The sequence below is a fragment of the Euwallacea similis genome, chromosome 32 (genome assembly GCF_039881205.1).
Source record: "Euwallacea similis isolate ESF13 chromosome 32, ESF131.1, whole genome shotgun sequence".
In the NCBI taxonomy this organism is placed as follows: Eukaryota; Metazoa; Arthropoda; class Insecta; order Coleoptera; family Curculionidae; genus Euwallacea; species Euwallacea similis.
Window position 1 is genome coordinate 897,777 of NC_089640.1, and position 14,922 is coordinate 912,698.

The following is a 14,922-nucleotide window of genomic DNA, read 5'->3' on the forward strand; positions in this document are numbered from 1 at the left end:
AATTAATTTAACGTGTAATTCAAATATTGTGTTTCCATCATGTTTGTGTACACACCGCTTCAGTTGCATGCTCAAAGGCTTATTAGCGAAAATAGTGAACTGAACCTATTTACGTACGTTACAATACCGCTTGTCATTTAAAGTTAGAGTTCAAAAAGGAATATCTATAGTGGCCTCACTTGGGGTTTAGAGCGGCAATTCCATTGAAAGCTAGTGTAATAACGTCGACATATCAGCCCCACGTAGAAAGCTTCATACATGGTTTTAAACAAGACCAAACTCGCCATAATGATGGCTTCCAGATGCGCACCGAGAGCAACATATTGCCCTTATTGTTTAGAATTTTAATGGCCGCAAAATGTCAGGGCTCCGCCCCTGTTTTTAAATCATACGCCACTGGCAATTATTATTAGGGAAGTTCACCCCTTTAGCACCGACTCGCGTAGATATAATGTATCATTTAATTGGTGGGAATGGTATAATTCGGGAATAGCCCTTAGGCTGACAAATTAAGCGCTTTAATTTACTTCTGATCGCGATAACAAAGTTGACATGTTCGGGTTATAAATTGGGGGCCCGCAATTTGTCTTTCGCGACCCATCTCTCGGCTCCAGCGTTCAGTTTCAACAAATGATCGGTACATTTTTCAGACGTGTGTTCTGCCATTTTGCCGGACATGTTTCGATATTAAATGCTATCTCTGGTATTTTTTTTAATGGACGCCATTTCGATTTATTTTCCTCGGGAAATTGTTTCGAGCGGCCTAGAAGATTTTTTTTTTCAAATATGATCACTTTGGACAGGAATGAATTGGACGCGAGTACACGTCAGTCGGGACTAATCTGAGTTTTAGTTCTTTCAAATGATCCACAGAGCTCTCATTGAAGGCATTCAGGAAACAGTTATCATCAACAAGAACATTCATCTCTCTCAGTCAGGGCACAGCTGTGCAGGAGTCTTGCCGCAAAGTTCGGACGGGACCATTCCACAGGTATATGCAGATGATGCCGAAATGCATTTTGACTGCATTATAAAGTCAAGATAATTCATGTCGGGTCAAAAATATGTTTGAAAACAATCCGGTTTCTTCCGAACACATATTAACGAAAATTTTCCCGAAATATTTTTGATTTAAATGTAACCTTTAATGGAGCCATTAGTAATTAATGTCGCCTATCGGGGAACGGCTGTATCAAGAATTGACTCGGAAAATTGCTGGATTTATTTGTTTTCGCCCCAATTTTTCCGCCAGTGCCAACAAAAAAGATGTACCTAGCCATGTATCAACACTCATATTTCATCTCAGATCGAACGTTCAGCGCTTTTTTGTAAGCTGGTCCAAAGAGGAGACATTTTCAGATATTAGCCCCATTTCCATAGAAACTTCGCTCTTGCCAATTTACCACGAGTATTCCGATCATTTAACGTTTTTATGCATTATTGTTAACGGGTAGCTAGCCCTCAGTGTAAACTCACTTCCCTAGAAGCGTCCAAAAAAAGCTTTAGTAATGGTCAGACTCCTGTCAGATAACTTGCAGTTAAAGTTAACAGCACATTCGTAATTCGGCCTTAATGAAGTCAAAAACCAGCCTTGACAAATGCTGACAAATAGCCTTGCAATTCTCCTTACCAATTGAATCGCTGATGCTAAATTTCGTTCGTGACTGCAATAGTTTCAAAGCAATATAGAACAGAAATCTGAAATCCGTTTTTAATTAACACCCAAATTATGGCGGTTAGTTTTTAAGGTTTTAACATTAATTGGCTGGAATGTGGTGGCAGAGCAGGATTCAGAGGCGCCGGTACTTCGGTTTCGCTTCAGTTGCTCATAAGGCGATTGAGAGTTCGGTTCTGTACCAAAGAACGAATGCGAAAAGATTTAAAGTTTTAATCAACAAAAAGCTTCAACACAGCATTTTAATTGCGTGCAATCCACAGTCGTTCATAACACTAATTGAAAGTAATAAGCATCCGAGTTGCCGGATGTAAATCATCGTTGGTCTATTTTGCTTTGATCGTCTGCCGTTTAGATTCGCTCCAAAATTTGCACTTTTTGCTTCTAGCCAGTAGTTTACTTAGATCTCATTTAGTACCGAAAAGTCAAAGTCTAGGCAGCTGCATTACCAAAACCATAATTTCAACATGGACACTTTCAGTCTCTTGATTTCCATGGAAATTATCTTCTAGATGAAATTGCCAGTAGTTTATTCTATTAGAAGTTGGAATCAAACTACTGCGGTGCTGCACAAGTTTAGCAGGAGCGTAGTTTTTTTGAAACGAAGTAACATGCCATTGGCAAGCCTCTCATTTCAATTTGTGAACAACCTTACATTCTTCAATAATGCTGAAATATCAAATCTATGCGACTTTTCCTGGAGAATAACTTGCATAGAAATGATGAAACAAGGGATCATTAACCTGTATTTTCTTGATATAGAAAGGAATTGTCTTCCAGAGAATGACCCATATCTAGATTAATTGCCCTAAAATTACAACCATCATTTTTCTTTTTGATTGATGGCGACACACATGATTTGTCCATAACCAAATTAAGTATGGCGACATTAAATACCATCCTTTAATATCTCCTAAAGGTTTCGGTTAATCTTCCTTAAGGCCCGATTAGTTCCAGTCAGTTAATAGAATAAACATTGTATGTAACACAAATCCTTAAGGTCAGGTTTTTCAAACTCCTGGTATCTTTGCTAGAAAACAATTTCCTTAAAAACGACGAAATCACACCACAGAATTGGCCAATTTCTCCAGTTCCATGAAAATAATCTTACTGGAAAGTTACCAGAAGTTTGAAAAACCGAGCCTAAATCCTGGTAACTTTGCCAGCAATATAATTTCCATGGAAATTGAGAAATTGACCAATTCTCTGCCCTATTTCCGTCGTTTTATTGCCTGGAAAATTTACCTGAAAGATAATTTCTATGGAAACCGTAAAGCTGACTAATACTCCATCCTTACTTCAACTTTTTCATAGATTTTATCCTCTTGGTAAAGTTGCTAAGACTTACAATTTTAAAGCCTACTTACGCCACCGTTGAGTCTTAAAGTAAGGTATATTCAGCAGTGAAAAATTCTAAGTGCGTTTTTTGTTATGTTAAAAAAACTATTTACAACGTTTATTTTATTATTTCGAGTATATAGCAAATATAGGGCTAAATCAACCTCGGTCCAAAAAAAATAATATGCCCGCCAGTGAGTTTGAAGAATTTAGAGGCGATTCGAAAATTGTAAAAATCCGTATTTCAGGAATTAAAAGAGATGTGACAACTCGTTTTATGCAGGTTTACACAACACATATTTAAAAACAATTAGTTTTAGATTTCTAGCAAAAGTATGTACCTGCCGCCACTGAAAATTTTAAGGAAAACTGCGTGATGTAGTCAACTGATATGGGGCCCATATAGACCCTGGATACATCGAGGTTCTAGAGCTTCGGAAATGCAGTTTTAAGCACGTTTGTTCTAACAGCACTTTCCGAATCTGGAAAATAGTTATTAAACTGTCATCATATTTTAGGAACTAAAAAAGATTTTGGTGAATTTTATTGAGTTGAGTCTCAAAAAAATCAAAGTCTAGATAACTTTACCAACAGGATATAAATGATGAAATATACGGGCACATCATTGTTTAGTTTCTTGATTTCCAAGGAATTTAACTTCTAGATAAAGCTACTAGCACTTTAGTCTCTAGCCCTTTAATCCCCCATCCAAAAACGTCCACTATGACAGTAATATGACAATCGAGACAAATTTCTTGAAGTATGTAAAATGATTCCCCAAACACGATGCTGCATAAGAAAGAGCTTCATACACAACGTGCTGTCGGCTCTCAATACCCTCCAGAATGTCAAAGGTAACACCAGCATCAAATTTACGGACCTGGTCAAATTCATGGAGCTTGCCTACGATTTGGGAGGAGACGTGCGAAGCCAGATTGAAAGTGCCTTGCTAACGGCCCAAGATCTCAAGTTTGTCATCAAAATCAATGATCGATATTCGCTAATCAGCCCTGCTGCCCGACTGCAATTGGCGTCCGCCATTTGTTTAAAGGAAGAGACAAAGAGGATAGAGGATATTTTCCAGTTCCGAAAGAGGAAGGGGAGTGCTGGGAACTTCTGTGGAGGAACCGTTCTGAAGAAGTCGAAGTCAGGAAGTCCCGAGGGGAGCTCCGCAGCTAAACCTGCTACAGACGCAAATCACTGCGAATGTCAGGCTCTGAGCTTCCTGAGGAACCTGTTGTCTGCAGCGTTTCTGCCTAGCGAAAAGAGTTGCAGTAGTAGCGACACTGAAACATCCGCACCGGCTAAATCGGGTGTTCAGAGCAAAAATTGCGTAAAAAAGTGTACCAGCCGCAAACAGAAGAAGATGAAGAAGAAAAATAACAACAGTCAGGCACGCAGACAAATTTCTTTGGATAAACAAAAGAAGAAAATTTTGCCCAACCAGAAAAATGAACAATGCACCCCTTGCAGGCCCTTACGCAATTCTTCCGATGGCAGCTCCGATTGATGATAAAAAAGCCTTTAATAATGAAAATTATTGGTTTTATTTTAAAGCACTGGAAATTCAAATCAACTAACATGATATACGCAAATTTTCTCGGGGCACTTTAACTGCTTTACGATCTCTATATGTTTGGAAACAACTAATTATATGTTCAAATCTCGTCGAAAAGTTTTACGCCTCTTTAAATTCCATGGGGTAGGGGGAGAGGAGGCAAATTAGAACGGTTTAGTTAATGTATCATTCGGGATCCCACTTTATATTTCTGAAATGGTTTCGAGAATTTTTAAATTGTCACCCAGCATGTAAAATACGTTCATATTTGTCCAATCACGTAGAACTCAATAGGAGACAATAACCTGACACAAAAACACGGAAGTTTCGATCTCGGAGGAAAGAAATTGCGTTTCCAAATTCAATTTGAAACATATTTACCATTGACCGCTTCCCACATCCGCGGCAAACATTGTTAGGGACCGTAACGGGCACGTAAAATCTAATCTCTTGACGTTTCTATCTTGCCCTTTTTACCTCCCCAGATATAATACGGCCCTGAATAATTGAATAATGCGTCATATATCGTCGTTATTAACTTAGCGTCTTGATTCGCTCCTTGGAGGGAATCAGAATAAACAGGAACGTAATTTGCAAACGTGTAAATCGAATTGATCATTAAACGCTGTCGGAGCGTATACAGGGCGTCGTCTCTTGGGGGGTTAGTCCGGACCGGAGGGCGACCGGAACTCGATTACCGGAAACCGCCGCATGTCCACAAAATCTTTGAACTCCACGGATTTTATTCCTTTGGTTTTCGTCCATTGGGAATCGATTGTATCTCGGGCAAAGACGGCTGGATGGACGGTGGGAATGTAAAGCAAAGAGGCGGATTAGAATGGTTAGGGGTTTTTTAGGGGTGAGGCGTGTTGCCGCATTGGGCATAGGGCTTATGTGGTCAGTGTATGTCACGTTTTTTTAAGACACCAGGCGTCAGGAGGAGTCACATAACTTTTAAGTTTAAAATGGAACGAAACATCAAATTATATCATATAATTATATATGTCATAAATTCAATATCCGAGAAAACAGGGGCGTCTCAAAACAATACAAAAAGTGAACACATTTTTAAGAAATTGGCGAAATTCTATACATCTTAGGACGTCGCTGTAGAGTTTCATCTATGCAGATTTAATTACCCACTAAATATTCTCAATTATTGAAACTTCAATTTGGAATTCAAACTCAAGAATAGCAATATATCAAGAAAATTGAAAAAAATTAACGCCATTTGACAAATTTGTCAAAATTCGAGACGAATTGGGATTCCCCTAATTCTATGGGAACATCAGAGTGCGAGAATGAAAATTTTGTCCAATGAAATTGATGAATGTAATTTTTTCATCAAATGACGCCAACAAAAATTTCATTTCTAGACTAAGTTTTTATAAAATCAGTTGCTGCAAACCCAGACGTCTCAGAAGAGCAAAAAAATTGTGTCAAATATTAAAAAAATGTTCAATATCCGAGAATTGGAGGGATATTGATCCGAAAATTGAGGCCTTGAACTATGTCCATTAATGACAAGAATTTCCAGCGCTTGGAAAATCGAATAAAGGAGTAAATCACCGAATTGAAAAACGAAGGGAGTTTGACCAAAAAACCAAACTTACCAAGGGAAATTGAAGAAAACAATAGAACAGAAACAAACAAACAACGGGTCTAGCAACAAATCTTCAATTAAGACTTCGGAGCGAGATTCCATTCAATGGAGGCCTTGGACGAAGTTCCCAGAAAGTTTATAAGGTTTGAATTGAGATCGTTTGCCTAAACCCCAACGGCAACTTTCATCCCTGAATTGAAACCTTGGAGCCAAGCCCCGTCGAACATTAATCATGAAAATTTCTAGAGCATGGAAAATTGAAACACATCAACAATATGAAAGTCGGAAAAAGATTTAAAAAATAAGAGAATTTATCAGGGAAATTGAAGATTGAAGGCTTTAGCACAAAGTTCAAAAAAGGTTATGAGCATTGCATTACTCCTGAACGTAACTACGAATCGACAAACTAAAAAATGATGATGATTGAGCAAAGAACTGATAAAAACATCATGACAACGATATTAATATATAGTAAACGCAAAATATGAGAAAACATGTGAAAGTTTGTCACTTTGTATATCGAGAATGATGCGTTTTTGGCCATGAGTCTATTAGCATTTTTTATTATTTTACACAGTACTATCTCGCTAATAATATGTTATATCCTGTATAGCATATAAATAAGGTATAAACTGACATCAAAAATTTTCTAGGTATATTATGCGCTTTTTCATTGTTTAGGTGTCACAATTTAATCAATTTACCTTTATAATACACCCTCGACCAAGGGTTGCTTATTGCAGCTTTCCCATTACTTCTCCCATCCATTACAGGAAATCCTCTATGATACACAAAATGGTAAAACTTTGCTCCAAAATGACCCAACTAACTTAAATGGCTTATTTAAATGGTATTCCAGTTAAAAAGGTCGACGGCCATGTTATGCCATGGAATTGGTTCATGCAATAAGGTTGATATATCGATATTGGCCTGTCAGTCGTTTCTTTTGAGTTACGAAATTTTTATAATTAACTTCCCTACATCATCATATCAAAATTTGCTTTAAATTCCGGCTAGATTCAGTAACTTTGCGTTATATTTGCTATTAACCTACCCGATAAATAAGGAGGTTATACTTCATATTATGAGGTTTCTATGGAGCAATCAACTCGCTCTAAATAATTTCGATTAATTGAATGTGTGTATGTATATAAATGTGCTGAAGGTAACGATTAATCGCCCATTATTAAAGGAGTAAAAAATTGTTAATGAGCTGCCTAAAAAATGATAATTCGTGGAAATAGATCGAAAGCTCTACAAAAGCATTCGACGTTCGTCGAAGACTCACAAAAGGGATTCTTTGACCTTTGGGGCGTCATTTACTCGGAGCGTGTAATAAACTGTATAATAGAGCTCATTGTACGGGAATAAAACTGTCATATTTTGTAAAAGTTTAATTTCCGTTAAAATCATATTTCTGCTAAATTATTAGGTATATTGTAGAGGGTAGGTGATCGATAAGCCTTTGCCTTTGTAACGGCTTAAACTGCACAATGCTTAACTGAAAGGAGGGCTAAATATAATTTCAACAACAGATAATTTTGCGAGATCAATTAACGATTTTACTATTTTTGGCTTGATGTTAATGAAAATCACCCGCTGCAAATTCCTGGTAAAAGCAGACTCCTTAACCTGAAAAATATCTGAAGGGGTTGCTATTGAAATGTCCCTGAAAGTAGCTGAAAAGAAAAATCACTTAAGAACCGAACTAGACAATAAAGCGACTTCGAAATGCCACGAGCTCCCCGCCAAGCAACAGGAAAACGATGGCAGGATGCGCTCCAGGTTTTTCAGGAAGAACAACGAAATGCCCGCGGGCCAAAAAGACGTTTTAATGACTTATATTCTTTCCATGGCTCGTAAATCTGGACAGATCGCCTTTATGACGTAATATATTGGTTTCGCATCAACGAGAAAGCTGCTTTTCGCAAAGAATAACGATAATAAAAAATACTTTAATTAACTTTTTTGACATCTTAAACCTCAAGAGGGCCAGTCTGTCACCTGTTAAGCGACATACTCTGAATAATAGCGCTTAAGCTGTGCATTGCAAATAAAATCTCGAAAGGCAGTTTGGTGACAAAATTAATGATTCAGAGTCGGAGACGCGACTCGTCTTTGAAAGAATGAATTTTTAATTCAATCGCTTTCTGTTAAATATTTAACTGGCCATAGATATTTAACGTATTAACCTTTATTGCATAGACTTTCATCCTTAAAATAGACAAATTAAAAAAATATATGTCTAAGGACTATTTGCACTCTCTTCCCTTAAAATTACGCGAAACTTTTAAATTTTATGAGGGAATTTTTCATTAAAATTCAGTCCTCATCGTTTAAAGAAGTGCACTTACAGAGTATATTTTCTTTCCTCAAATTTCCCTATAATACAACTATACGCGAAAATGGCAACCTTGCAACCGTCTTTTGTCAAACCGCCATCTTTGCTGTCCTTCAGATTTATGTATAGTTAAGCTCACGTAACATTTTATTCACGTGACAAAATGTAATGATGGAGAGTCGCCTTACGTAAAATGACAAGTCATATAAATGTGGCGGAGCCAGCAGCGCGGTGCAGTGTCACCCGTCTATTAATGACAGTGACAGTGTACTGCGAACCAGAGCAACATCTCGGTTCTGTAGAGAACTAAAACAACGGCGGGAAAACATTTTCCGTAACGGTTTCCGCGAATACATTCTGGATAGTTCGATCAAAAACCATATAAAACCGTTGATCACACCACCAACGGTCTCTTTCCTCTTTTGGGCCTCGTCTCCTCCACATGTACTCCAACTGGTAACAATCATACTCTGTACACAGTAGATATAAGTTTATTCTAAGTTTAGTAATAAAACATATAACGTTACTGTTTTACGAATTCTGTGTGGCAATCCCATTTCTGACACCCAACGGAAAACGCCTAGTGATTCCATACTTCGACGACAGGACATAAATTTAATATGCTAAAAAGAATAAAGATACATTTGAATGTCTAAACATGATCCAATTTTTTTGCACGGTTGGCGCTTAATTTGTTGACGTTTTGGTTTAATTTGTTGTTTTAAACCATTGTGTTCTTTGTTTACCAATTTTAGCGGAAAAAATTTGATCTTTTGGGAACTAAAATAGTGCTCCTGGTTATTTATTATCGGCGTTGTTATTATTATTGTTGATATAATGCTCAAGTTCTTAAACAATACGGAGCTTGTAGCGGCCCTTATCAACTCTTCTAAAAGAGAATTGGAAAATAATAGGTCCTTATTACCATTGAATTCAGTTAGAGAGGTAAATTGAATTTTAATATTTTGGAATTGAGTATTATAAATTCTTGTTTTATTTAGCGTGTTTCGCATGCACTGAACTTCAGTTTTTTTTGTTTCCAACTTGCTTCTATTTTCAGACATAAACCTCCTAATAAATATGTTATTGATGATTTAGTAGAAAGACACGGCCATAAAGTTTTACGCCTTGCCCCATATCATAGTGTTTTTAACCCAATAGAATTTATTTGGGGAATTGCGAAACCTTACTACAGTAGACACATTGGAAGGGATGGATATTCAGAAACCAATACTTTAAACGTGTGATGTGAAGCTCTTCAAACTGTCACGCCAGATAACTGGAAAAATTCTGTTCAGCACACAGAAAAGGAAATTTTGGCTTGGTTTAACAGAGAGAGACTGTTTGATAGAAAGGAAATCTCACCCATAATTATTAATGTTGATGATTACTCAAGGGAATAAGAAATTCTTTTTAGTGATTTTAGTAACTAAATATGGTTTTTTTAATGTGTTTATTCAGAACATCTCCTTCAGATTTGTTAAATTATTAGCAATAGAGATTATTATTATTTTAACTTTTTTGTTCATTGGTGCGACATTATTCGCCCTGGATCTAACAATACTGTTAAATACCGATAGCGTTGCACCAATACCTGACAAATTTCGGCTACATATTAATTTTGAAAAGGTGTGGCATCGCTGCTCATGTGAAGCCTGTGACGTGCATAAAAAGTTACGTCATTTGAACCATAAATGGATATTACATCACTGGTGCCGTAATCAGGCACAAGACAACGTTATCAATCGTTTATAAAATTTTGAATATGTGTGAATCCCTAGGAAAGTTTAACTGAAATAGTTAATTCATTTGGTTAATTTGCTAGAAATTTAGTTTGCACCTCCTCTATTCTCCCACATTTATACCGTGGGTCTCCGAAAATAAGATCCAACCAAGAAATAATCTCTATCATGATTTTTGGAGGCATTTCTAACGTAGGCCCTACTCCTAAAATAAGCCCTAGTTAAATTCGTTAACCGTACGACTTAGGGCACCCCTTTCCCAGCGTGCGTGTCGATCAGTGGTGAACACCATTAGCCATTAACTGGTCGTGTGCTAAACGTCGTTTTAACAACCAACTTTTAGTTATTCATTAATTTTTTACATAAAATGAGTGCAAAAAGAATACAATTCAAAATTCAATACAAAATTCAATAGAATACAAAAAAGCACTCGTTGGAAATTTCAGAGATAAAAATCTCAGAGTTTTTTGCAAGGAAAAAAGTCGGATCTACGAATGGTTCGAAAGTGGCGATCCGAGTACAATATCCGAAGTCAACAAGTCGACGAGGGAAATGCCACGAAGCGTAAGTGTGGATCAGGTCGACTACCATTGTTGCCGGAATTGAAAGACATCACATTTAAATGGATTGGTGATAGAAGAGCAAAGTGTTTGTGGTTGTTCGTAGGGTTGATATTCAAACATTTGCTATTGCAATGACATCACAACTAGACGTACCGCCAGACGAATTCAAATCATCGCAACATTGGATGGATGACTTTCTTCAGCGATATTAATTGTCGCTAAAGAGATCACCGACACTGTTCAAGTTGGAAGATAGTGAAGTGATTAAAGGTGCACTTGCTTCAAAGTGTTTCGTTGATGGTATCAACTTCCCTATGTACCTACTGTCGAATATAATTGCTATGGACGAAACTGCAACGTTTATGGGTCAACATTCTCAAACTACAATTGAACACAAGGGTACTTCGACTATCTACATTTCCTCCACTGGTTAAGAAAGAACGCGCATCACATGTATTTTGGCAATTCGTCTCGATGGAAAAAAAGTTCCTCCTCTAATCATCTCTAAGGGCGAGAAAGAGGAAACCGAATATGTTTCAGGTGTTTATGTTCTTGAAACTGAAAAAGCTTGGTCAACACAAGCAGCAATAAGAAATTGGATCGATGCATTTCTACCACTTGTTTTGCGTCGTGGCAGAACAGGTACGCTCGTGTGGGATTCTGCTAGCACTCATCGTGCTCAAGCTTCCTTACAGAAATAAATATTGATCAAATAATGATTTCATCAGGAACGTCTGCATATCTCAAAACTTAATATTCTAATAAACAAGACATTTAAAAATCATTTGCGTACGGAAATTAATTATTACACTGAAACTAGAATAAAGAGACGTCAACAAGGAAATTTCATAAAGCCTAAGCACAAGAATCATTACTTGGGTGAAGAAGGCATGGAATAAAATAACGGACAGATGCGTCGCCAATGCTCTACGAGCAGGCTGCATACGCAAGAAGAACTCATTTGAGGGGAATGTTATTGCTCAACATGAAAGGTTGGGCCAATGAGTAATTATTTTTTATCGTGACTATTGAGCAACAAAGCACTAAGAGGCCTTTTTTATTAAGAATTAATGGAATATTAAAAGAAGTATTCCTATTTAAAAAAGTCAATAGCGTACCATTTTTTCGCTAAAAACATCTCATTGAATGGCATTGATGGAAATATTCTACCTACTCCAGAACATGCACGTTTATCCCGCTATAGCGTGTCCCTAGTTTCATGTCTGTATTCCAAACTGTTTTTGGAATATTTAAAAATATTTTAAAAAAGAAATGAACACTATATATCTTGGAAACGAAGCGATTTCGGACCTAAATCTATTCGATCTAAATATTTGCTTTTATGAGCTCTACAGCCCCTGAAAGTTTGTTGGCACGTTTATGAGACACCCTGTACATATGATTTTATTACTACGTTACATATGTACAATACAAAAATATAATACCTAACCATAAAAGTGAAATCTGCGAAGACAACCGCCTCGTTTCCGTTGACTTTTACGAGCATTCTCCATCGGAAAAAATGGCGCCCCTCCTCGAATAAAGTGTACAAGGCAATATCGTACAACGACAGGGATCATCTCCACTCATTATCATAATGGCGAGCGATAACTTGCCGACGACAAATAAAAGCATCCAAAAGGAGCTTTTCTACGTTAAAGCTACGTTTACATAAATGCTGAAAGTTACCGCCGAGCAATGTGACCTAGCGGCTGTCAGTCTTAATAATAGTTCTGCGGAAAAGTGGCGCCCACGAGCTTGTCAAAAATCTTGTAAAAAAGCTTCCGTCCGCAGGTGAACATTAATGTAGTCAGCTTGTTTACATAAATGAAATAATCATCCTCCTACGAGGTTGTCAAATCATGATATTATGGCTTTGATTAAGTGTGCCGCCGCGATTAGAAAGTTCAGGCAAAAAAATCGTGCACGTTATATACAGTACGTAAAAAATCAAGGACGTTTGCAATGCATCGCGAACCCATTTCGAAAATTTGATGTTTTTTTTTAATGAAACACCCCGTATATTATTAGGTGTTTCCATTCTATCGATAAATAGAAGTCGTGTAAATATAACTCTCTACGTCCATCTACAAGCCTTTTTCGAAAATTTAAGCACTTATACAAATACCCTCCTAAAATTCAAAGCGCGATTTTTTAAAATAAAACACCCTGTATATTACTTGTGGATTTCGCTAGAGGGAAAAAACATTCCCTCAAAATATCTGTGCCTATACTTAACTGTAAGCAATTTCGAAATATGCCTGGTTTAATTAGGGCATCTTTGAAAATGACAGGAATTTCGACCTATCTAACGTTTGGTTACTTCAAACTTAATTTTTTTAACGAACGACCCTGTCTATTAGTTTTTACTTCCATCCTACTCACCGGTAAAAACATTTTTCCAATATGCGCCTCTAGAAATATCTAACTATAAGCATTCCCGAAATATTCTAAGTCTTATGCTACTAGTCTGTTAGTTTCTTATTCAACTACCAAAAGTTAGGAGACCGAAAACTCGATTTTGTAAAATGAAGTTCCCTGAATATTATTATTAGGTATTTCGGTTTTACTGACAAGTGTGAACATTTCCACGATAAATCCTAATAAAGGTAAATATTTTCGAATAATTCCACGTTAAGACAGGGTACGCTCTGTAATTTTAACCAATGTCCAACCATCAAGTACTTGGAAACTGAAACTTAGTATTTTATTCATATGAATCACCGTGCACATTACTTACTACGTAATTCTAATGCAGAAGAAACTTGAACTATCATAATTTCTACAAGCTGAAATGCCGAATGCTCTATAAAGCTTTAGGAATGAGGTAGGGAAAGCCAACACCCAGTAGTAGAGACTTTGAGATAGATATTCTGGACATTGGAAACTAACCCGAACTAATCTGTATTTTCAAAGCAAACGCAATAAATTGAAATAATATACAGGGTGGCCCAACTTAAAGTGTCAAACTTCACCAGCGTATTGTACATTTAGGAATATTAAAAAAACTTTATACAACATTGGTCAAAAAATGCTTCGTGAAGAAAATACAGGGCGTCAATTTTCCACTCTGTATTTAACAATTAACATTCATTTTCTTTATGTATCATTTTTTGACCAACGTTGTATATAGTTTTTTTAACTTTTAAATGTACAATACGCTGGTGAATTTTGACACTTTAAGTTTGGGTCACCCTATATATAAACGATAATGATAAGCGTTCATTTTTCAAGTAATACCGTTTCAAATCAAGCCGCATACACAGTATAAAATTAACAAAATATATGTGGATGAATCCGTACCGTGGGCAGTCCTAGCATCATTTTAATATAAAACAATTAATTCCCCCATATAATAATTAATGAAATAACTCACATTTTACATATTCGATTTTTCTTAAGGACGTCGGGTTTTCCGCTTTAGCCAACACACTGCACCGCCCATAGAAGACAATATCCCATATCTCTTGCCGTCTTATGTATATGCAAAATCCGCAGGGCTATCACGCTACTTACATGTATACAAAAATATAGGGAAATTATAGAGCAGAAGAGAATTTACGTAAATAACAACATTCCGATACAACACCCCAGAGACCCCTGAAGGAACCTCAATCCTTTCCTGATAATCATAAAACTTCATGCCAATACAACAGTAACCAGCAACGCAAATCCGACTTCATCATTATCTATGTGATGCAACTTCTGCTCTCGCAGGACCGCGATATTAAATTAAGGTATAAGAGTGTGTGCGAAACAAGGAAAACTTGAAATTAACTTAAAACCTAGTTACCTGCTTCGTGGAGGGCTGACAGCAGCAGGAGGAAGGGAAGGAGGGTCGCTGCCTTCATAGGACTCCAACTCATGATGATGGTAATGATGATTCGGCTAGGGCTTAAGTCTCGATTAGCCGAGACATTTTTCGAGAAAACACTGAAATGTACCCTTTATGAAGGGTCGATTTTGAGGTAGAAAGAGGGTTTCTTTGGGGTGTGTACAGTGCTTTAGGCGTTTTATGTTACATTGGGAAAGTTCGTTTTTGTATTGGGGTGTAATACATTTTTATGTTCCCCGTTTCATTAGAATTTTAGATGAAACGCAA

The 14,922-nt window shown here is 36.9% G+C and overlaps 1 protein-coding gene across 2 annotated transcripts in view; it reads right to left on the minus strand.

The window, feature by feature from the left end:
* Positions 1–14,922, minus strand: part of trol (terribly reduced optic lobes) — a 154,833-nt gene that overhangs the window by 60,080 nt on the left and 79,831 nt on the right. Inside the window, exon 2 of one of the 2 annotated variants that reach the window (XM_066404017.1) lies at positions 14,614–14,753. The exons of the other annotated variant lie outside the window; for it this stretch is intronic. Within the exon in view, the coding sequence (XP_066260114.1) occupies positions 14,614–14,686 (73 nt within the window). The 5' untranslated portion in view covers positions 14,687–14,753. The remainder of the gene's footprint in view (positions 1–14,613; positions 14,754–14,922) is intronic. 2 annotated transcript variants of the gene reach the window in all.